This window comes from Pseudophryne corroboree, chromosome 4 (assembly GCF_028390025.1).
Source record: "Pseudophryne corroboree isolate aPseCor3 chromosome 4, aPseCor3.hap2, whole genome shotgun sequence".
NCBI classification, from domain to species: domain Eukaryota; kingdom Metazoa; phylum Chordata; class Amphibia; order Anura; family Myobatrachidae; genus Pseudophryne; species Pseudophryne corroboree.
In genome coordinates, this window is record NC_086447.1 from 171,994,846 (window position 1) to 172,020,404 (window position 25,559).

General features: G+C 46.5%; 2 protein-coding genes across 3 annotated transcripts; one reads left to right on the forward strand and one right to left on the reverse strand.

Moving 5' to 3' along the window:
• Positions 1-1,856: 1,856 nt before the first annotated feature.
• On the reverse strand, positions 1,857-8,332 carry WDR53 (WD repeat domain 53). 2 transcript variants are annotated; one of them, XM_063915541.1, is made up of 3 exons: positions 8,093-8,332; positions 5,726-6,219; positions 1,857-3,027 (listed from the first exon to the last, which is right to left on the reverse strand). In XM_063915541.1, the coding sequence occupies exons 2-3, from the start codon at positions 6,215-6,217 to the stop codon at positions 2,446-2,448; spliced, it is 1,074 nt and encodes a 357-aa protein (XP_063771611.1). In that variant the 5' UTR covers positions 6,218-6,219; positions 8,093-8,332; the 3' UTR covers positions 1,857-2,445. The 2 variants fall into 2 exon arrangements, with proteins under 2 accessions (XP_063771611.1, XP_063771610.1); XM_063915540.1 differs by having other exon boundaries at positions 8,098-8,331.
• On the forward strand, positions 8,315-24,645 carry FBXO45 (F-box protein 45). The gene is made up of 3 exons (XM_063915542.1): positions 8,315-8,814; positions 10,788-11,144; positions 23,683-24,645. The coding sequence occupies exons 1-3, from the start codon at positions 8,524-8,526 to the stop codon at positions 23,866-23,868; spliced, it is 834 nt and encodes a 277-aa protein (XP_063771612.1). The 5' UTR covers positions 8,315-8,523; the 3' UTR covers positions 23,869-24,645.
• The last annotated feature ends 914 nt before the right edge of the window (positions 24,646-25,559 follow it).

Genomic DNA, 25,559 nt, shown 5'->3' on the forward strand with positions numbered 1-25,559 from the left:
ATGACTGCCATAGCATGCTAGAGATAGAATAATGATGGACATGCAGGGAACTTTTTACCTGAATCTAAAGCGAATTACATGAGTGTTTTTTTTTTTTAAACTTTAGAATATATATATATGTGTTACAGGATAAGGTATTACACCATTATTTTATTTATTTTCGGAATAAAGATCTTTTTTTCCGTTTATGGGGGATCAGAATTCATGTTGATGGTATCTGAATAATTTTGTGTTTAAAAGGTAACTGCAAATGCACAACCTCAAATGGATTACAGCTAGCACAACAGTATACACACTATGGTGTTGTGGGGTTTTTGTTTAGTAGTCACGCAAAAAACCTTGAAGGAGCAGTTGTATCATCAATATGGTTAAATATGAGAATCTTTATCAGCTTCTGTTCCGACACTAAAATTACTACTTTGGATTAGCATCATTTGGCACCCATATTTTGTGATGGCTAGTTTTCCATACACATCCCATTTCATGATGGCTACTATACATGACCTATTCTATTGTGGATACTACACAGCACACATTGGATTTTTTTTGCAGGCCCCAATGCCTACGGCTGATTGGCATTACAGCCCTGTGTTGACCAGTGCGTAGGACTGGTTGGCACTATGGCAGAAGAACCCCATGCTTATTAAAATCAGTTTCTTACCATATAATATATAGAAATCTGTACAGATGTTAGGGGTCCATCCAACATTTCTAAACAATGTATATGTAGCAAAGGAATCATAATTTCAGTAACCAACAGCAGGTTCCGTTTAGAATGTCAAAACGCACTTTAGTAAATTCAGTGATTTTGACTTGGAAACCGCCATCAGTTTACAACAGGTTCCATTGGCTCTAAAGCCCACCAAAACCGCTTAGTAATATTGGTCCTAGTAAGACTAGGCATGTGAGGTCCTCTTGATACAATGGGGTTTATTTAGGAAATCAGGTTTTAAAACCTAACACTTTTGAGCATGTTTATGCCTAGTTTTTAAAATGGCAATGCTTAAACTAACAAGACAGCTAGTAAAAGCATTGGCCATTTTAATATTTGGCATAAACACGCCCACAAGTGTCAGGTTCTACAACCAGACTCCTTGCAAATAAACCCCCCAAAAATATACTGTATGACTATGTTGATGAAGATAGAGTAGTCATGAAAGAGCTACATTTGCAAAAAGAATACATTGACAGTGTTCACAAATAAACCATGTTGCATTCTTGTTGCATGCAGAGGCTATTTCTTACATTGTGTAGCATGGACATTGCAGAGGATGAAGCACTATATCTTAAGTATGGTATTTATGTACTTACCCTTCTTGTAGAGTAACACAATCTTACACATAAATATTAGAAATGGGTTTGTTCTGTGGTGGCCTCATCCAAAAACTTATCAAAAGCATAAACTATTTTACAATGCTATGTATATATGGGTGTGGAACATAGGGTCAACAGTCTTTACATGCACCACTATTGGTCGACAGTAACTAGGTCGACGCGGTCATTAGGTCAACATGGAAAGGTCGACATGGAAAAAGGTCGACATGAGTTTTTTATATTTTTTGTGGTGTTTTCTTCGTAAAGTGACCGGGAACCCCAATTAGTGCACTGTGTCCCCTGCTTCGTTACTATTCCCAATCGTAGTCTAGGTGGATCGTAAAGTATGAAAAAGTTCAGAAAAGGGGGGGGGGGGGGGGGAACAAAAATGGAAAAACTCATTTTGACCTTTTCATGTGCCGACCTTTGCCATGTTGACCTAAAGACCGGATACCATATATATTTGGCATTTTAAGCAACAAAGTGTGTAAACTGTATATTTACCATCAACTTGGAAAAGAAAACACTGAGGGAATAGAATAATAATTTCACAGCAAGTTTATTAAATCTGGGAGCATACCTGCTGCACACCCAAGACGCTCAATATATGCAAATCCTCTAACAGTGTTTCCCAACTCTAGTCCTCAGGAACGGTGCATGTTTTCCAGATCTCCTAGTTGGTGCACACATGTGGCTGGCTGGCACATTTTAAAAGATCTACTACATTTGGTGCAAATTATTGTACTTGTGATACAGAGATGTGTAAAATATGCACAATTAGAGGTCCATGAGGAATGGAGTTTCGAAACTCTGCTTTATAACATGTCTAAGTATATTTACATTTCAAATAAAATACGTAAAATTTCTTTAACGTTTTTGTCTTGAAAGTGCACTTTCTTAATGCGGGGTATGTTTCTCAATGTACCTAATTCCGTACAGTGCTGTGACCAGTGCAAAATGGCAGATACTCTACTTGCTGCTTTGTATTTCAGCAACTTGACAGCACAATTACAATTCCCTTAAGCTTTGTTCCATTCCAACTTTAAATATCAGTCTCTGTAATAAGGCACTGAATATCAACCTGGCATGAAATGTTAATTAAAAGCACTTTAAATGGTATTTCACTGCAACCTACAACTCGCCTAGTTGATACACTGATATGGAACTGCTTGGATCTGCTACCAGAAGCGCCTTTGCTCCCTGTAACTCCGCTCCTAGTATCCAGTTCACCTTTTCTCCATGTTCAACGCACAGCTTTGAGCTGACCCTTGGTGCAGCCTCTGCAATTTGTCTGAATTTGACACTGGATGTGGATTTCTTGGAACGGTGATGTTTTTGCTGTCTCTGATGTTGTGCAGTGTCATTGCCAATATCCCACAGACATACTTTACCATCATTGCCTCCTGATAATAACAAGGTGTGCCCGGGATCCTGTCCGAGAAAAGAAACTTGAGAGACTCCTTGACTATGAGCTTTAAAACATAACTCTTCCTCAAAACGTGTTCCAGTTATTCGAAAATATCGGATTTTGCCATCTTCAGCGCCACAGCAAAACACATTTCCACAGGCAGACACAGAAAGTGAATGAGCCAGTGGTGGATTGAAGAGTTGACCTGGAGATTGATGGTAATCCATATCTTCTTCATCCTGAGCCAAGTGTTGCAGATTTGTCAGCCATAATGGTCTTATTTTCTGCACGTTCCAGAGCATCACCTACAGTTTAGAACCCAAGAAACGCATATAAGAGATCGTACTATTTTCATTCACCTTTCACGAGAGAACAAGTGTACACAGCCTTTTTATATGAAAGTAATGTTAACAAAAATAAGAATGAAAAATGAGTTAATGATTGAGGCAGTAGCAAACATAATTGTAATAGCTAGTCTAATACAAATAAATAACATGTAATCCCCCTGTACCCTTTAGGGACAGGGTAGCCAAAAACTTGGCACTAGAGTGACTTAGTGTGGCATAGCAGGCCAGTGTTATGGTGCAGGGATGCAAGACCGACTAGTTGCTGCTAGGCTAGGATTTAGTAGGCTGACTGATGCAACAAAGACACAAGATAATGGGGGTTATTCCGACCCATTCGCACGCAGCTGTTCTTTGCTGCGGTGTGGATGGGTCTGGAATGCGCACGCGCGACATTGCCCGGCGACGCAACAACACTTACAGAGAAGAAAGCGGTCGCAGCGGCGACCACAAAAAGATGGACAGCAAGAGGGGGTTCAGGGGCGTCAACATACCGTTTGCTGCCGTTTTCAGGGAGTGGTAAGCAAAACGCAGGCGTGTCCAGGCAAACGGAGGGCGGAGGAGTGACGTCAAAGCCAGGCCCATCATCGCTGGATCCATCACACAGAGTAAGTCGGTCTAGGGCTGGTCTTGTTTTGAGTGAAACTTTTTTAGCATAGCAGGGCTGCACAAGCGATCGCAGCCCTGCTATGCTAAAATACACTCCCCCATAGGCGGAGATTAGTTGATCGCAATAGCAGCAAAAAGTTGCTTGGTGCGATCAACTCGGAATGAGGGCCAATATTCTTCATGAAATGCTCCATAAAGGAGATGCAGCAATAATGTTTAATATACTGTATGTAGTACAGGCATTGATGTGGAAAACTAGCAGACTATACAGAGAAACTAGGTTTACTAGAACATGTCTTGTGAATTATGTAGTTCGCAAAGGAAAACACTAAATATATAAAAAAACAAAAGCCCCTGAACACCGGGAAACATTTTCTGCAAAGGTCAGGAAGGCTTTCCTTAGCGAACACCACAGGAACAAGCTTTCTTAACAGATCGCTTGACTGCAATTTCTGAATTAAACTTTCCATGGGGAATTTCATTTGATTTTACCGCAGTTATATCTTATGAGCACCCAACAAAGCAATTCAATTGTTGCTCCATTTGGGCATGAAAAGCAGCATGCACAAACATTTCAGCTTGTAGCCTCCTGTGGTGGCAAGACAAAATTTGCTAAAATTTGGCTATTTGGGGACCCGAACAACATTTTTTGCATTGCACCTATTAGTTTAGGCAAGTTTTGAGCATGTCAACAGTAATGGGCATCAGATTGTTGCTTCAACGAGCACCCAATAAATCAATTGAATTGCCTCCTAAGAACACATACTTGCTCCCAGACTGACTGCCTTTATATGTCACAGTTCTCCTGTGGTTTGAGGATTCCTGTACAGGAATGTTCAGAGTGACAAAAATTGCAAAACAAACAAAAACAAACCACCCGCTCAAAAAAAAAATCATAGGACCTGGTGAAAGGTCCACTTTAGGTACGTGGATCCATACAATTATAGGCATAGGTCCATAAAGCTATGCAATAATTTACCGGACCAGTCCATTTGTTTGTTACATAAGTAATTCTAGCATTATATCATCGCTATTTCTGAAAATAAAATACTGCTGTCAATTATTAAATATTCTCTGTAATGTGCTGTAATTATACGCTAGACTGCATACATATTCAGCACATTCAGATGGTAACTATGGCTTTGTAGGTGGTTTTCTATTTTGAATTGCGGGCTCAAATAGAAGTAGGTTTTATTTTTTAAATCACATATACTGATCTAAATCAGCATAGAAATACTACACTTACAAAATTGACTGTTTCCACCCTACCTCCTTTTAACTATATCCAAGTACAGGGGATGCAGTAAGTATGTCGACATTCCCAATGTGGATACCGTAACGATGACATGGACAGAATGTCGTCACTGCAAATGTCAATGTTTGCATGTCGACACTCAGAATGTGACACAGAATATTGACACATGAAATGAGGTTATTTAGGCTTAGGCTGAAATAGGAGTGCTGTGGGGAAGGGAAGTTAGGAAAACCTGAGCACAGGTAATTTATTAATATGTATCCGGTAATAAAGATAAACTCATCCACAATAGTTGCATATATACTGTAGTGTGGTACTCTACAAAGGATTCAACATCCTGGCTGTTGAAATTCATAATGTTGACATACAGAACAAGTTGACATTTTGACAGTGTGGGCATGTTAAATATCGATATTTCATACAATCCCTCAGTACAGTACGCAGGGTTCTTTTGCTGCAAATATGACCACTATACCTAGCCAGGTGAAAGGCTATGCTATGGATCAGGGCATTACAGGACAAAGACTACTATTCTGCCAGGGTCTCAGTAACCCGCTATAAAGTCAGATATTTCATACGACTCTACAGATAAATGCAGAGCGAGGGGCAATTCCCATAGATACTGGAACTGGCATCTTGGCAGCGTACATCCAATATGATGAAACATTTCACATCATAGTTTTAGTTAAGCAAAAACTAAGCACCCAAATTACTGTTGCCTTAAAACTGGTACAAAGTGTTCAAGATATGAATGTGAAGTACATGAAAGATGCAGACACACAGAAATGTACGTACCTGCATGTCAAGACCACACGAAATAAGACTTTGTGGCCGGTGGGACCTAAATGCAATTGCGGAGCAGATATTAGTGTGCCTCTGTAATGTTCTGCAGACTTTCTTACTATCGAGATCCAAGACTTTCACTGCACCAGAGTCATCAGCAGCAGCTAGAAGGCTGTCCGTTTCATTGACAGAAATGCAGTTAATCTCTTCCTTGTTGACACTGAAATTCTCCACCGGTTCTTTAAATACTCTAGTGTCCAGCACACTTATAATCTCGCCATGAGAAGCATAAAGCTTAGTGGAGGAAATTGGGGAAAACACAACACCAGTTACATCATCGCCACCATTCATGTGTAATTTGCCTAACGGATGTCCTTGCTCACTCCAGACAGTAAGTTCCCCACCTTCAGCCCCAGAGGCAACAACCTTGTCTTTGCTGATAGCCAAGCTCAATATTGCATTCGAGTGACCAGTATCCCACTTTGCCATCATTGTTCCACTCATATCTAGGTAGGCAAAGAAAAACAAGTTGAATATTTATGACCTGCATACCAGATTTGTTTTTGGTCAATAAGATGCACTATCTGGTCCCTCCCCAAATAGGCAACATTATAGCCAATGCCTAACAGCCAGCCACCAGTTACCAGTTGTGAAGTCCTAACTGATGAATAACTCCCCAGTGGTCTTCTTTCTTTTCTGAAAGTACTCTATACTGTCAAAGCGCAAGTGGCATCTGATTGCGTGTTGACTCTCGGGAGTGAATTCAATAGTGCGCTAATTCAATAATTCTAGGTGCCCCCTAATTATCGCGCATGTTGAGTCCACATAGATGGGCCGGTCCATATAGCATCTATAAAGTCCTGCTTTGGGCACTCTAACCACAGGTTTGGCACAATTGTGCTCACCACCTCAGGAAGCTGCCCAGCGCAAGGGCCTATTAGTAACAGTCATCAGGGAGAACAAGTGAATTGTCCCATCATGGTAATCCTGCAATGAGGATAGGTGTATAGAGCATTAGATTCTCATTAAAGATTGACAAATATACAGATGGAGCCCTGCTCATCTATCCCTATAATAGTGTTAACTGAGCCAGTGCTGTCGGACTTAATCCCCTGCTGTATTGTTCTCTCTGTATTGTATTGCAGCTGAGAACAATAGATGAAAGGCTTATGCTAATAAACCTTGGTGCACCATGGCGCAGCAGGGAAGGCTAAATGATCGAGGCTCCATCTGTATGTACAGAACAGACTATTCTTCAGGTTTACACTTAATATAGCTGACAATGTGCTCTCATTTTTAAATGCGTGTCATCTACATGTACTGTACATTCTATAGTACTAAAGCCTTTCTTATAAAACAAAACAATATATGCCATTAGAAGGGGGATGTCCATGTTTGTCAGCCTCTTTCTTAATGTAACCCTTCCCCAATTATTCTCTTTAAATATAATAAGGGTGGGGAATCCCGGCAGCGAGTGCGCTCGCCGCGCTTTGGGCCCGGACGATCGCTTCGCTCGCCACAGGTTATATTCCCACTCAGTTGTTGGTGTGGACCCACCGAGTGTGAATACCCAGTGTTGGTCAGGATTCAGCTGTTGGTATTTTACCATCCGTTGGGATTCTGACAGCAGGTATTTTGACTGCATCCCCCCCAAGATTACACAATGAGCCAGAGGTGCGAATATAGGCACGCACCCCTGTATGTGCGCATGCACAGCGCCAAACTAATACCCCTTTTCCACTGTAGCACGGGTCGCCGGCGTGTCGCCTGACACGGCTGCCACCCGTGCTACAGCCCCCTTTTCCCACAGCGCTCACCAATCCGGCATATTGCCAGGTTGGTGACGCAGCAGGGGCGGCGCTGGGAGATCAAATGATCTCCCAGTGCCGCCCTCCCATACACTGTGAACGGCCTCCCGTTCACATTACACAGCTTACCGGGTTGAACACGTGCTCAACCCTGCAAGCTACCCGGGTAGGATTCCCGGATCACTTGATCCGGGAATCTGAAGGGGGGGCCGTTTCCACTAGGGAAAAACACGGGTAAATGCGCGCCCCCGCGCATTTAACCGTGTTTTAAAAGCTAGTGGAAAAGGGGTATAATTGTGTGTGTGTGTGATTTGCGGCAGCCAGGATGAGCCTGGCTACGTAGAATTGTGGCCTTTCCCCTTACACCAGCCTCTCTGACATATAGTTCTACCAACAAGATACTGCACCGTATATGCAGTATGAGCACACACAGGACAAGCCCACCAATCACTCCACGGTGGAAGTTGCCTTGGCTGTGGCTGTCCAGCTATTGTGGAACTACGCCATCTATGGAGGAGGGTGAAACATGTAAGCAGGCGCCGGGCTCTGAGCCCCGGCATCACACACCGACCTGACCTGGCTCCGGGAGAGCAGCAAACTCTTCGCAGAATGATGGCGCTGAGCGATTACTCCTCCCGAGCCCGCACTCGCCGCCAACGCCCATTGGGCAGCTTCTCCACGCTGACAGCTGAAGCCATGAACGGCATGCTCCGATTGGTAGACGCACAGTTGGGGTGCGGCGCATGCGCAGCAGATCGCTGCCATGTGAGTGGTTGTCTCACTGTCATAAGGAGGCCGGCCGCGCTGCGGGGAGCCCGGGACGGCGAGAGCAGGAAGAGTTTCTGGTCACCTAGCGCCTGATTGGCTGCTCTCTGAGTCATTTGTGCGGGCTCGGCCGCTGATTGGTTGGTGGTTACGTGATGCAGCAGGATGCTGCTCGGCGCCTGGTGATGAGGGAGTGTGGAGGTTCCTGAGCCGCCGGTACCGGGAAATACGGAGGGAATGGCGGCTGCCGCCGTTCCCTCTGCTGCTCCCGCCGCGCAGCTTCCCCCTCCTCCTCCGCCGCCGCTCGTCTCAGGCACAGGAAGGCTGCCGAGCCGTGTGCTGGAGCTGGTCTTCTCCTACCTGGAGCTGTCAGACCTTCGCAGCTGCGGCCTGGTGTGTAAGCACTGGCACCGCTGCCTGCACGGGGACGAGAACAGCGACGTGTGGAGGAGCCTGTGCCTGCGCACCGTCAGCGAGGAGGCCCTGCGCACCGACGTGCTCTGTAACCTGCCCAGCTACAAGGCCAAGGTGAGGGCTCTGGGCTGGCTGGTACTCTGCATGCTGACCCCTGTGGCACGGTGCCTCTCAACCCCATCCCACCAGGGTAGATGGGGCTAAGGGACCTTTTCCGTCTGGGGGAGGAGTCACAACACAAGGGGGAGGAACAAGGCCAGCGGGATAGTTCCTCTACTATCCACGCCACCAACTATTACCTTTAGTAATCAGGTGGCCAACTATTACCTTTAGTAATCAGGTGGAGAGCGGAGCGAGCCACCGAGCCTGAAGCGTGGCGAGCGTACTTTTCGGGTACCCTGTTCGCCTGTAGCTCCTCCCCCCTGGTGACGTGTCTCCTCCCCTAGATACGTCAGAAGGTCCCTTCTCCCACTCCGAAATAGAATCAATCATCCCACCAGCCCCGGGGCCCAGGCACGGTGCCTTCCCCTCCCCCACATTTTTCTAATCCCTGCCCTCCTCCCCTACCCACTTGACATTGACAATACTGTAGGTCCCTTCGCCCACCTCATTGTCATTCATAGGCCCCCATTTATCAAGCCTTGGAGAGTGATAAATAGCACGGTGATAAAGTACTAATCAATCAGCTCCTAACTTCTGTCACAGGCTGTGTTTGAACAATGACAGAAGCTGATTGGTTGGTGTTTTATCACCGTGCTATTTATCACTCTCCAAGGCTTGATAAATCTGAGCCATAGTTCTCTACTTGGGATCTGTTTTCGGATCCTAAAGAGAATCTTTCGTAGGGTGATAATGCCCAGGGTATTTGGGTGATGCTATCTGGGAAGACTTGTTAGGGTGACCCTGCCCTGGATAGCTAGCCACCTGGAGAGATGTTGGATAGGGCGACCCTGCTCTCTTTATTATGATCATATGACGGTAGTATGTTTTAATGGTGAGTTCTGATGTTGCCTATGAGTTAAAGCCCTTGTACTGTATGCTATAAGGCACATGTTCTCAAATTCGGTCCTCTGACACCACACAGTGCATGTTTTGCAGGTCTTGCAGAATCACAAGTGACATAATTAGCTCCACCTGTGGACCTTTTAAAATGTCAGTGAGTAATTAATACACCTGTGCACCTTCTGGGTGACCTGCAAAACATGCATACTGTGGGGTCCTGAGGACAGAGTTTGAGAACGGGTGGTAGTCATGTGACCGCCGGTCGGCTGACCGACAGTCACATGACCTCCTCCGTGAGCCCGACTGCTCACTATCCCGATGGTCGGCATGCCGACCAACAGGGACTATTTCCACTCGTGGGTGTCCACGACACCCATAGAGCGGGACTAGAACCCGTGGCGACCGCAGGTCGCCACCGAGCCCGCAGCGTGGCGAGCACAGCGATCCCGCAAGGGGCTCGCTGCACTCGCCCCTCCCCGCCGGGATCCCGGCGTCGGTAAGGTGACCGGCGGTCAGGAGACCGCCGGTCACCCGTACTACACCCTTTGAGAACCTGTGCTATAAGGTAGAACTCCCGAGCGGTGCAAGGTTGCCTCAGTTTTCCTGCATTTCATTGCTAGGGAGCCATTGGATGCAGCAGCAGTGGGAGTATGTCTTTTTAAAAAGTCTTGTTTTGGTGAAGGGTTCTCAAGATTTAAAAGTAAATGTATAAAAAGTACATGTAAATTCTTTGTTTTCCTTTAAACCTATAGATATTATCTATTCTCTATGCATTGTTTAGTTAGTGTTGTGTGTGTGTGTTGCAACACATGCTGACAGTTTTAGGGGATGAGGATCAATTTCGACTAGACCAGTTTGCACACCATTGTACCAGATCATGTATGACTTCTTCTGACAACCTGCACTTTGTAAAGTTATGATTTATTTACGTTGTAGTTTTTTTTTTTTTTTTTTTTATTATTATTATTTCTTGATCCCCCTTCCTCTGTGTGTTTATGATTAATAGGCCTGGTTTATAAAAGCACGGCGGGTATTGTGACATCCCCTGTGAATCTCTTCATGTAGAATATTCTTTTTAAATGCAGGTTCGAGCCTTCCAGCACGGTTTTAGCTCCGGCGACTGCTCTAGGAACGTTTATATTAAGAAAAATGGCTTCACTCTACACCGGAATCCTATTGCTCAAAGCACTGATGGGGCACGCACCAAAATTGGCTTCAGTGAAGGGCGTCATGCCTGGGAGGTATGGTGGGAAGGGCCACTTGGCACTGTTGCGGTTATTGGCATTGCTACAAAACGGGCTCCCATGCAGTGTCAGGGTTATGTGGCACTTCTTGGAAGCGATGACCAAAGTTGGGGCTGGAACCTAGTGGATAATAATTTGTTACATAATGGAGAAGTCAATGGAAGCTTTCCACAGTGTAATAATGCACCCAAATATCAGGTGAGTGAAAAGTAGCTCTTTAATTTTGAGACAGAGCTTTATTTGCAAAATGCTTCAAGCATCTTTATTTAAACTATTTTACAATGTATTTATTTATTTTTGGTTTGTCATAATCAAAAATACAATGAATAATTTTAATTGTGCTGAGGAAAGAACTCAAGCACATCACTTGGGGGGGATGTGTTTTACATTAAAAAACAAAAACAAAAAACCTTCCATTTGAAAGATTAGTTTTATGATCAGTGGATCTACATAATTTGGCAATCTTAATATATCCATAATTTCTCCTTCATCCACTAGGGGCCACTGGAGCGTAGTTACAATGGGGAAATAGTAGGTAGTAATTGGGAGCTGGCACTTTAAAATTCTCACACTATGGCTAGCTCCTCCCCTACTATCTCCCCTCCAAGCCAGTCTTAGTTTAGTGCCCGAGGTAGCTGGTTCACTTGGGTTTAGCTGAAGAATTTTTTTCTTTTTTCTTTATTTTATTTTTCTTACTTACACACACAGACTGGCAGCTCTGCCACTGCCAGTCTGCACCGCTGGAGCTGCCGGCGGGGTCCCATCGCAGCTGCGTGCGGCTCGGGATGGGCCCCGGCTGAGGGAGACACTGAGCTCTCCTGAGTTGGCGGACACCGCTGCGTGCGGCGCGTGTCGGGACCACTCCATCCAGCAGAAGATTCCGGCAGCAAGGCAGCAGTGAGTATAAAAAATGGCCGGACACCGCTGCGTGCGGCGCGTGTCGGGGCCGCTCCACAACGACCGGACACCGCTGCGTGCGGCGTGTGTCGGGGCTGATCGGTCGGGCAAGATTCCGCTGAGTGCGGCTCCTGACGACACTACATCAGGACAGTGGTGAGTACAATCTCCCCCCCTCCAGACTGATGTATGTTTTTACTTGATTTAATGTATGGCACATCATGGTCTCCTAGTTTGGGGGACATGGTGCGGAATTGATATCAAGAGATTCGGAATAAATTTTGCTATCAGGAGCTTGTGAGTGACTCTAAACGTCCTAAAAGGCGCACTTACTGATTTAAACTTGGCGCCATTATGTGGGGGGCGGAGCTTCAGCCCGCTCTGTAAGCGGGCTTAGCGCTCTTACTACCTGCAGGAGTAGCCTGTGTAGCTCAGTGGGCTAGTAGCTGCTCCATATACTGAGATTCAAAGCTTCCCTTTAGGGTGATATACAAATATCTCCCCGCGGGTAATACAAGGGGCGGAGCTAACTCCCGCTCCGTTCGGCGGGCTCAGACCCCCTCTCTCCGGCCGCATCCCCGGCCGCAGCATACAGGCGGCAGGGAAGATACACTCCGTTCCCCGGCCGCAGCATACAGGCGGCCGGGGGATACATTTACATTCTCCGTTCCCCGGCCGCAGCATACAAGCGGCCCGGGGAGATACATTTTCTAAGTGAGGCGGCCGGGGGATACAGGGACCCTTTCTGCTGTCTATGCAGCGGATTCAAATTTGGCGCCGAAGCAGGGGGGCGAAGCTAACTCCCGCTCTGTACGGCGGGCTCTCTCCGCTCCCCGGCCGCTGCAGCATGACATCGCCGCTCCACAGTCCCCCGCCCTCCGGACCGCTCAAAGCTCATTTCCTCTCCTGGCTGTGCAGGGAGGATTTATTATGTGCATAGTACAAGGTATGAGGGGGGGGTGATGGCTTATAACAGCGGGCTCCCAGCTCGGTTACTGTCTCTAGGCAACAGATCCTGTCTCTGGGGTTTTTAGTTTTTGTATGCATTGTGGTGCTGAAATATAGCTACATTCCTCCCTATAGGGCAGTCCCCAACATTTTATACATGTAGATCAGGGAACCTGCTCTATTACACAGTATTTATCTACCCTATTAGGTTCACAAACACAGTATTTCTCTACCCGGTTGGGTTCACTGTGGTGTATGTGTATGTGTATAGATAGATAGAGAGATAGATAGAGAGAGAGAGAGGTTTTTATATATATATATATATATATATATATATATATATATATATATATATATATATGTATGTATGTATGTATGTATGTATATGTATATAGATATATCCATACAATACCATATATAGGGGATAAAACAAACACTTCCGCAATGTTTTCTAATAGCAGAATACCCCACCTTGCCACATACCATTTTCCCCCATCTTTTCTCGCAGGCTGGCCGCCATTTTGAAAAGCCAGCGGAACCTCCGAGAAACATCTGGTGCACCTAAATTAGCGGTACACTACATACAGGGCGGGGTGTTGCCTTCCCTTTATTATTCCTTGGTGTCACTAGTTACTAATGCTATTAGTAATTTGGGAAATGTGTTTAAGGCATCAGACAAATAACGCTGTGGCTCAGAACGCTAGTAGCGGGTATCTGAACATCCAAAAAAAAAAAAAACCTTTAAGGGGAGATCCTATAGCCTAGGGCTAAGACTCCGGTCCCACAGCGCAGCGCTACTGGTTCAGGTCTCCGCTGCCCCAGAGAGTTTATTTGAATCGTGTCGGTCACTACACATTATAGTGCTGACCTTACATAGGGCTCTGTTTATGTAACCCACCTTTCGTGTCTCACCTGGGATAGTCAAAGAGCTCCCTCTTAGGTGTGAATTATGCGGTTGAGCCATCTGCTTAGCCCTCCACGCACCTGCAGGACACTCCTGTTTGAACAGCTCAGATTATGCAGGTAAGGTCACTATTAACCAGAGACCTGGTACGTCATTTCACCTCTCCAGGTTTCTAAAGGAACCTTGTTAACCTTCCATGTTACAATACTAATGATGTCTGTTTTCTGTGGAGTCGGAACCAATGTCTCCGAATATCCAGGTGCATTAGACAGCAGTTCAGCTGATACTGCAGGTAAAGGAGACGGACACGTCAAGTCCATCAGGGTTCGACGCCGATGACGAAATGACAGCGACTGGCCCAGTTTCGGATGAGCTGGGCAGGCTCCGGTAGGCGGCCGGCAGACACCCGAATACACCATTTCAGGTATCAAACAATGTTTGTTTTCCTATCCTTTCCCCGCAGACGGCAGGAAAGGGTATCAGAACCTCTCCAGGGTATACCCCTCGATGTATCTCCGGTCCAACAAACTGCCGTTTTCCTGAGGCAACCTGGCTCAGGGATCCACTGAAGACACATATACGGCAGCGGGGTTTCTACCTGGTCCGGAGCAGGTAGGTTGTGAAACAATTGTCCTCTAGGTTATAGGTTGTTTCGCATCAGAATCAATTGATACTTCGGTACAGGTCAGAATCACGATTCTGCTTTATGTTCTTTGGAGGTCTCCACGTCTGCAGACTCGGAACCTGCTTTTTCGATTGGGCTGTCTTAACCCGACGACCTCTGGGGCTGCGACAGTGACAGGTGAACATGAAATCCTACGGGGCAGATGGTTCAGGGGAAGAAACTTTCTGCAGGATTTCTTGAACCATTGGAGGTAAGTCCACTTTGATTTCTCCTACTACTGCCCAAGCTCCAAGACAGACCTTTATCGGTCTTTCCTTTAGATTTTTCCGTGCCCTTTCAAGCTTTTGACTCCACACGGGCGATATCTCAGTAGCCAGGGGATCTCGGGGTTAAAAGGCTGAAGCAGAGGTTCAACATCCTCGGTCCAGTCTGATTTTCGATCATCCTATACACCCACTACAGGGGGACAAGGCTTGGGCGGTTACAGACTAGATTTTGGGGTACAACCGTCTCGGGAGTCCCTCGGCATGGGTCAGCCGATTTACAATGACAAGAGTCATAATGCAGGCGGCGCTCCATATGCTTCTAATCGCAAAGGGTGGTGTTCCCTGTTTTTCACAGATCATTTGAATCGGGATAGTTCTCAGGCCTTTGTTTTCTATTCACGTTCCGAAGCAAGTTGGCTCGGCCAGGCCTATTCTGGCCTTAGAATCCTTTCAGTCTGTGATCGCTAGTTTGAACAAAAAAGGGAGTTTTACGTGTCCTTTGTCTTCAGAGATGCCTGTTTACGGTTTTCCGCTGGGTTTTCCTTATCAGGCTGTTCTCAGATTCGCATTACAGGATTCTTATTTTCACTGTCAGTCCTTTCCTTTTGATCTCTTCCGCTCCCACAGGGTTCAGAAAGATCACAGAATAACTTTTTCAAGGGCAGGAGGTGACGTTGGTTCCCTAATGGGACAATCTACTACTACTATCCCACTCTGTACATTAGGGGCTTCTGAATATCCGGAGGATCCAGGAGCTTCTGGTTCGACACAGATCCAATTTATGCTCCTCATAGACGTTTTTTCAACAGGGTCCGTCGGAGGATTTTTCCTTCCTCGGTACCAGGTACTCTATTTCTTCAGTCAAGCTGCAACGCAATGAGTGGTCGCCTACATTCCCCTCTGAGCGGGGGACAACAATTTTCTTTCCAGGTCAAGCTACCAGGTCAGACTCCCGGGTGAGGGAACATTCCCCGGAGTTTTGTCAGCTGGTCCGCTGTGGGCGGAGATTTTGGATCGACCTCAGGGCGTTCTGACTGACTCTTTAACCTTTTCCTACTCTCGGACGTGAGCTCTGGCGGCAATAGCCGAGGATACCCTCAGGGTTCCTGGGAGTTTCGGGTTATTCTATCCTGCCTCCTTTTCTAATTCTACCTCACGGTCGATAACACAGGAGGGAAATATGCGTGCTAGTCCTCTCCGTGGCTCTTGTTGGGCCGCACATGACTTGAAGATACAGACACCTGTTGTCAGTAGAGGAGCCTTGGCTCCTACCTCGACTGGACTGTCTACTTCAACAGGGTCCTTTTCTTTGTTCATCTTACACTGAGTTCGTTTAAACGTGTGACTGTTCACGAGACCTCAGAAGGGAGGAGTTCCCTAGTTCGGTTATGCCTACTGGGCCCCGATTTCAGAAGTCTGTTACCTCTTCTCGCTTTTGCCACTTTTGGAAAACTTTAAGGGACATAATAAGGATAAAAAGGGGTTTTCCCCTTCTTTCAGTTACCATTCAGCCTTCATTTTGGTTTTCTCTGGGAGGTTTTGCATGGCTGTGCTTCAAACCACATTGACCTGAAATTTTGGGTCTCTTCCTTTTTCGGTTTTCTTCCAAAAGATATTTGCCTGGCGGCCGTAAGTTCGGGCTCTCTTTCAGGGAGTACTCTATTGGCAACTCCCCCGGCTGAGCTTCGGCCTCAGCGGTCGTTTCTTCCAGAGGGGATGTACGTTTTTCATATAAATCTGACACTAGTGTCTTTCAGTCCTCTTTGAATGTTGTCAGGGCTCGCCGACTCTCTCTACAGAGGTCTTAGGCTATTCGACAAAGTGTTTTTTCCTCTTTGTTCTGTACGATACTCCCGTACTAAATAACCAGGGTCCCAGCATATGCTGGGCTGTTGGATTCATCTGACCTTCAGACAGTCTTCTTGGCGGTTGCTCGGGAACCTCCGTTTTCCTTTTCAGCGCACTATATGCGTGTTGTGGGACCTTCGTGGGCAGCTGCCCGTGGGGTCTCCATGAATACTTTGTCGGGCGGCTACTTGGTCGGACCGACATTCGTTTTGTCAAATTCTACAAGTTTGACACTTTTGCGGCCTCTGCATCACAGTTTGGCCGAGTGGTTTTACAGGACTCTTAGCGCTCTCCCACCCGTTTTTGGGAGCTCGGGGACGTCCCCATTGTAACTACGCTCCAGTGGCCCCTAGTGGATGAAGGAGAAATCAGGATTTTGGTACTTACCGATAAATCCCTTTCTCCGATTCCACAGGGGCCACTGGACGCCCGCCCAGCGCTGTTCCTCCTTGTTTTTTGCTTAACGGTTTGCAGATCACCATATGACTGCTTGTTGAGTTCAGGCTAGCCTGGTTTTTTTGTCAGGTTCTGTTCCAGGTTTGGTTTAGGTTATCCTGGTTTACAGGGCGTCATTAACCTCCTCTACCTTATGGTTTGTTTATTCCAGCTCTCCTCGGGCACAGTTTTACGTAGACTGGCTTGGAGGGGAGATAGTAGGGGAGGAGCTAGCCATAGTGAGAATTTTAAACTACCTACTATTTCCCCATTGTAACTACGCTCCAGTGGCCCCTGTAGAATCGGAGAAAGGGATTTATCGGTAAGTACCAAAATCCTGATATTTACATTGTGTAACAAGATATTCTCTGAATTGCTACAAGATAGACTATTTCTTGCGTTATATAAGAACTAGACAGAACAATTAAAAATCTATATTCTGGGGCAATCCCCTTAAAAATATAGTACTTTAATTTTGATTAGTCTGCTAATATATCTATCTCTATCTATCTATCTATCTATCTATCTATCTATCTATCTATCTATCTATCTATCTATCTATCTCAGTACTCAAATTATAAATGTAGTTTAAGTGTAAGGTCCATAAAGAATTGTATTAACACTCGCTGCCTCCTTCTCCGCGGGAACAAAGTGTGGGTCCGCACTCGCATTCAGTTGGAAAAAGATGTATTTAGATGCACAGCATAACAAAATGGGCAACACACGGCAAAGACCCGACAGCTGTTTTAACTGCGGTTATGTTATGTATGGCTATGCAGTGTATCTAAAAGAAAAAAAAAAGAAAAAAATCTACTGAATGTTAGTGTGTGACCCACACATTTAGGCAGATGTATTAACCTGTAGAAGGCATAAGGAAGTGATAAACCAGTGATATGTGCAAGGTGATAAAGGCACCAGCCAATCAGTTTCAATATGTAAATTAACAGTTAGGATCTGATTGTCTGGTGCCTTTATCACCTTGCACATATCACCGGTTTATCACTTCCTTATGCCTTCTACAGGTCAATACATCTGCCCCACTGTTCCCACAGAGGAGAAGGAGTGGTGTGTGTGTAACTAGGGCATCATGTTCAAATTTTTTTTCTCTGACGTCCTGGTGGATGCTGGGAACTCCGTAAGGACCATGGGGAATAGCGGCTCCGCAGGAGACTGGGCACAAAAGTAAAGCTTTAGGACTACCTGGTGTGCACTGGCTCCTCCCCCTATGACCCTCCTCCAAGCCTCAGTTAGATTTTTGTGCCCGACCGAGAAGGGTGCACACTAGGGGCTCTCCTGAGCTCTTAGTGAAAGTTTAGTTTTAGGTTTTTTATTTTCAGTGAGACCTGCTGGCAACAGGCTCACTGCATCGAGGGACTAAGGGGAGAAGAAGCGAACTCACCTGCTTGCAGAGTGGATTGGGCTTCTTAGGCTACTGGACACCATTAGCTCCAGAGGGACCGAACACAGGCCCAGCCTCTGAGTCCGGTCCCAGAGCCGCGCCGCCGGCCCCCTTACAGAGCCAGAAGCAAGAAGAGGTCCGGAAAATCGGCGGCAGAAGACATCCTGTCTTCACCAAGGTAGCGCACAGCACTGCAGCTGTGCGCCATTGCTCCTCAGCACACTTCACACTCCGGTCACTGAGGGTGCAGGGCGCTAGGGGGGGGCGCCCTGAGCAGCAATAAAAACACCTTGGCTGGCGAAAATACATCACATATAGCCTCCAGGGCTATATGGATGAATTTTAACCCCTGCCAGATTCCACATAAAAGCGTGAGAAAAGGCCGCCGAGAAGGGGGCGGAGCCTATCTCTTCAGCACACAGGCGCCATTTTCCGTCACAGCTCCGCTGGAAGGACGTCTCCCCTGCAGTCCTGCACTACAGAAACAGGGTAAAAAAGAGAGGGGGGCACTAATTGGCGTGATATTAACAAATAGCAGCTATAAGGGGGAAAAACACTTATTTAAGGTTATATATATATATATATATATATATATATATATATATATATATATATATATATATAGCGCTCTGGTGTGTGCTGGCATACTCTCCCTCTGTCTCCCCAAAGGGCTAGTGGGGTCCTGTCCTCTGTCAGAGCATTCCCTGTGTGTGTGCTGTGTGTCGGTACGTTGTGTCGACATGTATGAGGAGGAAAATGATGTGGAGGCGGAGCAATTGCCTATAATAGAGATGTCACCCCCTAGGGAGTCGACACCTGAGTGGATGAGCTTATGGAAGGAATTACGTGACCGTGTCAGCTCTTTGCAAAAGACAGTTGACGACATGAGACAGCCGGCTACTCAGCTTGTGCCTGTCCAGGCGTCTCAAAAGCCATCAGGGGCTCTAAAACGCCCGTTACCTCAGATGGTAGATACAGATGTCAACACGGATACTGACTCCAGTGTTGACGGGGAAGAGACAAACGTGACTTCCAATAGGGCCACACGTTACATGATTGAGGCAATGAAAAATGTTTTACATATTTCTGATAATACCAGTACCACTAAAAAGGGTATTATGTTCGGTGAGAAAAAACTACCTGTAGTTTTTCCTGAATCTGAGGAATTAAATGAGGTGTGTGATGAAGCGTGGGTTTCCCCCGATAAAAAACTGATAATTTCTAAAAAATTATTGGCATTATATCCTTTCCCGCCAAAGATTAGGGCGCGTTGGGAAACACCCCCTAGGGTGGATAAAGCACTCACACGCTTATCAAAACAGGTGGCTCTACCCTCTCCTGAGACGGCCGCCCTTAAGGATCCTGCTGATAGAAAGCAGGAGGGTATCCTAAAATGTATTTACACACATACTGGTGTTATACTGCGACCAGCAATCGCCTCAGCCTGGATGTGCAGTGCTGGTTTGGCTTGGTCGGATTCCCTGACTGAAAATATTGATACCCTAGACAGGGACAGTATATTACTGACTATAGAGCATTTAAAAGATGCATTTCTATATATGCGTGATGCACAGCGGGATATTTGCCGACTGGCATCAAGAGTAAGTGCGCTGTCCATTTCTGCCAGAAGAGGGTTATGGACGCGACAGTGGTCAGGTGATGCGGATTCCAAACGGCATATGGAAGTATTGCCTTATAAAGGGGAGGAGTTATTTGGGGTAGGTCTTTCAGACCTGGTGGCAACGGCTGGGAAATCCACATTTTTACCCCAGGTCGCCTCTCAACATAAGAAGACGCCGTATTATCAGGCGCAGTCCTTTCGTCCCCATAAGGGCAAGCGAGCGAAAGGCTCCTCATTTCTGCCCCGGGGCAGAGGAAGGGGAAATAGACTGCAACAGACAGCCAATTCCCAGGAACAGAAGCCCTCTCCCGCTTCTGCCAAGTCCTCAGCATGACGCTGGGGCTTTACAAGCGGACTTAGGCACGGTGGGGACACGTCTCAAGAATTTCAGCGCGCAGTGGGCTCACTCGCAAGTAGACCCCTGGGTCCTTCAGGTGGTATCTCAGGGGTACAAATTGGAATTCGAGACATCTCCCCCTCGCCGTTTCCTAAAGTCTGCTTTACCGACGTCTCCCTCCGACAGGGAGGCGGTATTGGAGGCCATTCACAAGCTGTATTCTCAGCAGGTGATAATCAAGGTACCCCTCCTGCAACAGGGCAAGGGGTATTATTCAACGCTGTTTGTGGTACCGAAGCCGGACGGCTCAGTGAGACCTATTTTAAATCTGAAATCCTTGAACACTTACATACAAAGGTTCAAGTTCAAGATGGAGTCACTCAGAGCAGTGATCGCGAACCTGGAAGAAGGGGACTATATGGTGTCTCTGGACATCAAGGATGCTTACCTCCATGTCCCAATTTACCCTTCTCACCAAGGGTACCTCAGATTTGTGGTACAGAACTGTCACTATCAGTTTCAGACGCTGCCGTTTGGATTGTCCACGGCACCCCGGGTCTTTACCAAGGTAATGGCCGAAATGATGATACTTCTTCGAAGAGAAGGCGTCTTAATTATCCCTTACTTGGACGATCTCCTGATAAGGGCAAGATCCAAGGAACGGTTAGTAGTCGGAGTAGCACTATCTCAAGTAGTGTTACGGCAGCACGGGTGGATTCTAAATATCCCAAAATCACAGCTGATTCCGACGACACGTCTGCTGTTCCTAGGGATGATTCTGGACACAGTCCAGAAAAAGGTGTTTCTCCCGGAGGAAAAAGCCAGGGAGTTATCAGAGTTAGTCAGAAACCTCCTGAAACCAGACCGGGTCTCAGTGCATCAATGCACAAGGGTCCTGGGAAAAATGGTGGCTTCCTACGAAGTGATTCCATTCGGCAGATTCCACGCAAGAACATTTCAGTGGGATCTGCTGGACAAATGGTCCGGATCGCATCTTCACATGCATCAGCGGATAACCCTGTCCCCAAGGACAAGAGTGTCTCTCCTGTGGTGGTTGCAGAGTGCTCATCTTCTAGAGGGCCGCAGATTCGGCTTTCAGGACTGGGTCCTGGTGACCACGGATGCCAGCCTGAGAGGCTGGGGAGCAGTCACACAGGGAAGAAATTTCCAGGGCTTGTGGTCAAGCCTGGAAACGTCACTTCACATAAATATCCTGGAACGAAGGGCCATTTACAATGCTCTAAGCCAAGCAAGACTTCTGCTTCAGGGTCAGCCGGTGTTGATCCAGTCAGACAACATCACGGCAGTCGCCCACGTAAACAGACAGGGCGGCACAAGAAGCAGGAGGGCAATGGCAGAAGCTGCAAGGATTCTTCGCTGGGCGGAAAATCATGTGATAGCACTGTCAGCAGTGTTCATTCCGGGAGTGGACAACTGGGAAGCAGACTTCCTCAGCAGACACGACCTCCACCCGGGAGAGTGGGGACTTCATCCAGAAGTCTTCCACATGAATGTAAACCGTTGGGAAAAACCAAAGGTGGACATGATGGCGTCCCGCCTCAACAAAAAACTAGACAGGTATTGCGACAGGTCAAGGGACCCTCAGGCAATAGCGGTGGACGCTCTAGTAACACCGTGGGTGTACCAGTCAGTGTATGTGTTCCCTCCTCTGCCTCTCATACCCAAGGTACTGAGAATTATAAGACGGAGAGGAGTAAGTACTATACTCGTGGCTCCGGATTGGCCAAGAAGGACTTGGTACCCGGAACTTCAAGAGATGCTCACAGAGGACCCATGGCCTCTACCTCTAAGAAGGGACCTGCTCCAGCAGGGACCCTGTCTGTTCCAAGACTTACCACGGCTGCGTTTGACGGCATGGCGGTTGAACGCCGGATCCTGAAGGAAAAAGGCATTCCGGATGAAGTCATCCCTACCCTGATCAAAGCCAGGAAGGATGTAACCGCACAGCATTATCATCGTATTTGGCGTAAATATGTTGCGTGGTGCGAGGCCAGGAAGGCCCCTACAGAGGAATTTCAACTGGGTCGTTTCCTGCATTTCCTGCAAACAGGACTGTCTATGGGCCTAAAATTAGGGTCCATTAAGGTTCAAATTTCGGCCCTGTCGATTTTCTTCCAGAAAGAACTGGCTTCAGTTCCTGAAGTTCAGACGTTTGTCAAGGGGGTACTGCATATACAGCCTCCTTTTGTGCCTCCAGTGGCACCCTGGGATCTCATTGTGGTTTTGGGGTTCCTAAAATCGCATTGGTTTGAACCACTTACCACTGTGGACTTAAAATATCTCACATGAAAAGTGGTAATGCTGTTGGCCCTGGCTTCAGCCAGGCGCGTGTCAGAATTGGCGGCTTTGTCCTATAAAAGTCCTTACCTGATTTTTCATACGGATAGGGCAGAATTGAGGACTCGTCCTCAGTTTCTCCCTAAGGTGGTTTCAGCGTTTCACCTGAACCAGCCTATTGTGGTACCTGCGGCTACTAGGGACTTGGAGGACTCCAAGTTACTGGACGTAGTCAGGGCCCTGAAAATATGTTTCCAGGACGGCTGGAGTCAGAAAATCTGACTCGCTGTTTATACTGTATGCACCCAACAAGCTGGGTGCTCCTGCTTCTAAGCAGACTATTGCTCGTTGGATTTGTAGTACAATTCAGCTTGCACATTCTGTGGCAGGCCTGCCGCAGCCAAAATCTGTAAAAGCCCATTCCACAAGGAAGGTGGGCTCATCTTGGGCGGCTGCCCGAGGGGTCTCGGCGTTACAACTTTGCGGAGCAGCTACTTGGTCAGGGGCAAACACGTTTGCAAAATTCTACAAATTTGATACCCTGGCTGAGGAGGACCTGGAGTTCTCTCTTTCGGTGCTGCAGAGTCATCCGCACTCTCCCGCCCGTTTGGGAGCTTTAGTATAATCCCCATGGTCCTTACGGAGTTCCCAGCATCCACTAGGACGTCAGAGAAAATAAGAATTTACTCACCGGTAATTCTATTTCTCATAGTCCGTAGTGGATGCTGGGCGCCCATCCCAAGTGCGGATTATCTGCAATACTTGTACATAGTTATTGTTAACTAATCGGGTTATTGTTGTAGCGAGCCATCCTTCGAGAGGCTCCTCTGTTATCATACTGTTAACTGGGTTCAGATCACAAGTTGTACGGTGTGATTGGTGTGGCTGGTATGAGTCTTACCCGGGATTCATAAATCCTTCCTTATTGTGTACTCTCGTCTGGGCACAGTATCCTAACTGAGGCTTGGAGGAGGGTCATAGGGGGAGGAGCCAGTGCACACCAGGTAGTCCTAAAGCTTTACTTTTGTGCCCAGTCTCCTGCGGAGCCGCTATTCCCCATGGTCCTTACGGAGTTCCCAGCATCCACTACGGACTATGAGAAATAGAATTACCGGTGAGTAAATTCTTATTTTATTTTATTTTTCCCTTCATCTGCAGATAGGTGAAAGGATCAGAGTAATTTTGGACATGGAAGACAAGACCTTGGCCTTCGAGCGTGGATTTGAGTTTTTAGGAGTGGCATTTAGAGGACTTCCAAAGACCTCTCTCTTTCCAGCAGTTTCTGCAGTGTATGGAAACACAGAAGTGACTTTGGTCTACCTAGGAAAGCCACTGGATGGATGATTTATCTCCCGGAGTGACCAGGCAGGAGAGGCTGTGCATGCAAAGGAGCAGAAAGCATGACCCGCTGTACGGGTACCTAAAGGACAGAAGCAATCAAGGGATCATCCTTCCTTAAACAAGACTTGGAAGATTTTCCATCTTAATATGATTGCAAAGAATCTGTGGGTCATTTGTATGTGTATGGAGATTAAGGTTTCATTATTTTCCTCCCTGTTGAGAGATTGTTCTTGTGTTGATTTGGTGATTGTGCTTCGGAAACGTTTTACTGATGGAGTACATATGGATTCAGAGATGGGGGTAGCAGCACATGATGCTCTCCCTACCTCCCCTTTCCATTCAGGAATCAAATGTCTGGAGTTCACTTTGTGTATAATTTTATTTTAAATGCTCTGGTCCCCTTGACATCTGACAGATTGTATGGTATTGTATTCATGCAGATGGTTTTTAAGCCTATATTTTATATTTTTATGGTCTTTTTGGTTTTTATAGCTTGTATTTTTTTTTTGTCTTCTATTTATTTTATGCTTTCTTATTTGAGCTGGTCAGGGAATACAAGTCTGCCTTTCCCCTTTTAATCTTTTTACTATTGGCTCAGGTTTGGCTTACTTAAAGGGAAAGTATCATGAAACCATACAGAAGTATTTTAAGAGTATACTTTATATTCTTCAGTGCATCTTTGTCGTGTTTTATAGTGAATAGTATAGGATTCTCTCAACTCTGAAGCATGTCATTCCATAGCAAAGTGTATCTTATTAAATCATGCTATATGTAACACAAGTTGAAGTAGGATGGTTTTCCTTTCATTTTAAAGCAATGAATCCCAGTCAGGACATGGTTCACTGTTCAGTGCTGGAAGTTTCAGATAAGTTTACAGGTAATATAAATGTGATTGAGCATTGTTTTTAAATGACTAAAGTTTTATTACAGTACTTAACATTGCAGACAACACTTAGGGGCTGATTCAGTGGGATGGACCCCCTGGCACCCAGGTCAGTGAGACACTGTGGAATGTGGGCGTGCAAGCTTTCCTTGTAAATCATAGAGCACGATTTATACATATGTAAACTAATTTGTGTATCTTTCAGTTTCATGCTATTTGTAGTTTTCAAAGATGAACAGAGTCAAGAAGTAATGTGCATTTAGGGGGCTCAATGTGCACTAGGGGGCTCAAAATGGAACAATTCGATTGTTGCTCTGTTTAAATGCCCAGTTGCAGAGCTAACCTTTATTTCTCTGACGTCCTAGTGGATGCTGGGACTCCGTCAGGACCATGGGGAATAGCGGCTCCGCAGGAGACAGGGCACAAAATTTAAAAGTTTGACCACTAGGTGGTGTGTACTGGCTCCTCCCCCTATGACCCTCCTCCAAGCCTCAGTTAGGTTTTTGTGCCCGTCCGAGCAGGGTGCAATCTAGGTGGCTCTCCTAAAGAGCTGCTTAGAAAAAGTTTGTTAGGTTTTTTATTTTCAGTGAGTCCTGCTGGCAACCGGCTCACTGCAACGAGGGACTTAGGGGAGAAGAAGTGAACTCACCTGCGTGCAGGATGGATTTGCTTCTTAGGCTACTGGACACTAGCTCCAGAGGGACGATCACAGGTACAGCCTGGATGGGTCACCGGAGCCGCGCCGCCGACCCCCTTGCAGATGCCGAATAGAGAAGAGGTCCAGAAACCGGCGGCAGAAGACGTCTCAGTC

Bases quoted from the DNA above. Each gene is read 5' to 3' on its own strand.
- WDR53 (XM_063915540.1), bottom strand. From the start codon at position 8,266: ATGCGCCGCACCCCAACTGTGCGTCTACCAATCGGAGCATGCCGTTCA. The intron at 6,220-8,097 runs GTCAGGTCGGTG...TTGCCTACCTAG, and splicing joins TGCTGCTCTCCCGGAGCCAG to ATATGAGTGGAACAATGATG. The intron at 3,028-5,725 runs GTACGTACATTT...TCTAAACTGTAG, and splicing joins CGTGTGGTCTTGACATGCAG to GTGATGCTCTGGAACGTGCA.
- FBXO45 (XM_063915542.1), top strand. From the start codon at position 8,524: ATGGCGGCTGCCGCCGTTCCCTCTGCTGCTCCCGCCGCGCAGCTTCCC. The intron at 8,815-10,787 runs GTGAGGGCTCTG...TTTTAAATGCAG, and splicing joins TGCCCAGCTACAAGGCCAAG to GTTCGAGCCTTCCAGCACGG. The intron at 11,145-23,682 runs GTGAGTGAAAAG...CTTCATCTGCAG, and splicing joins ATAATGCACCCAAATATCAG to ATAGGTGAAAGGATCAGAGT.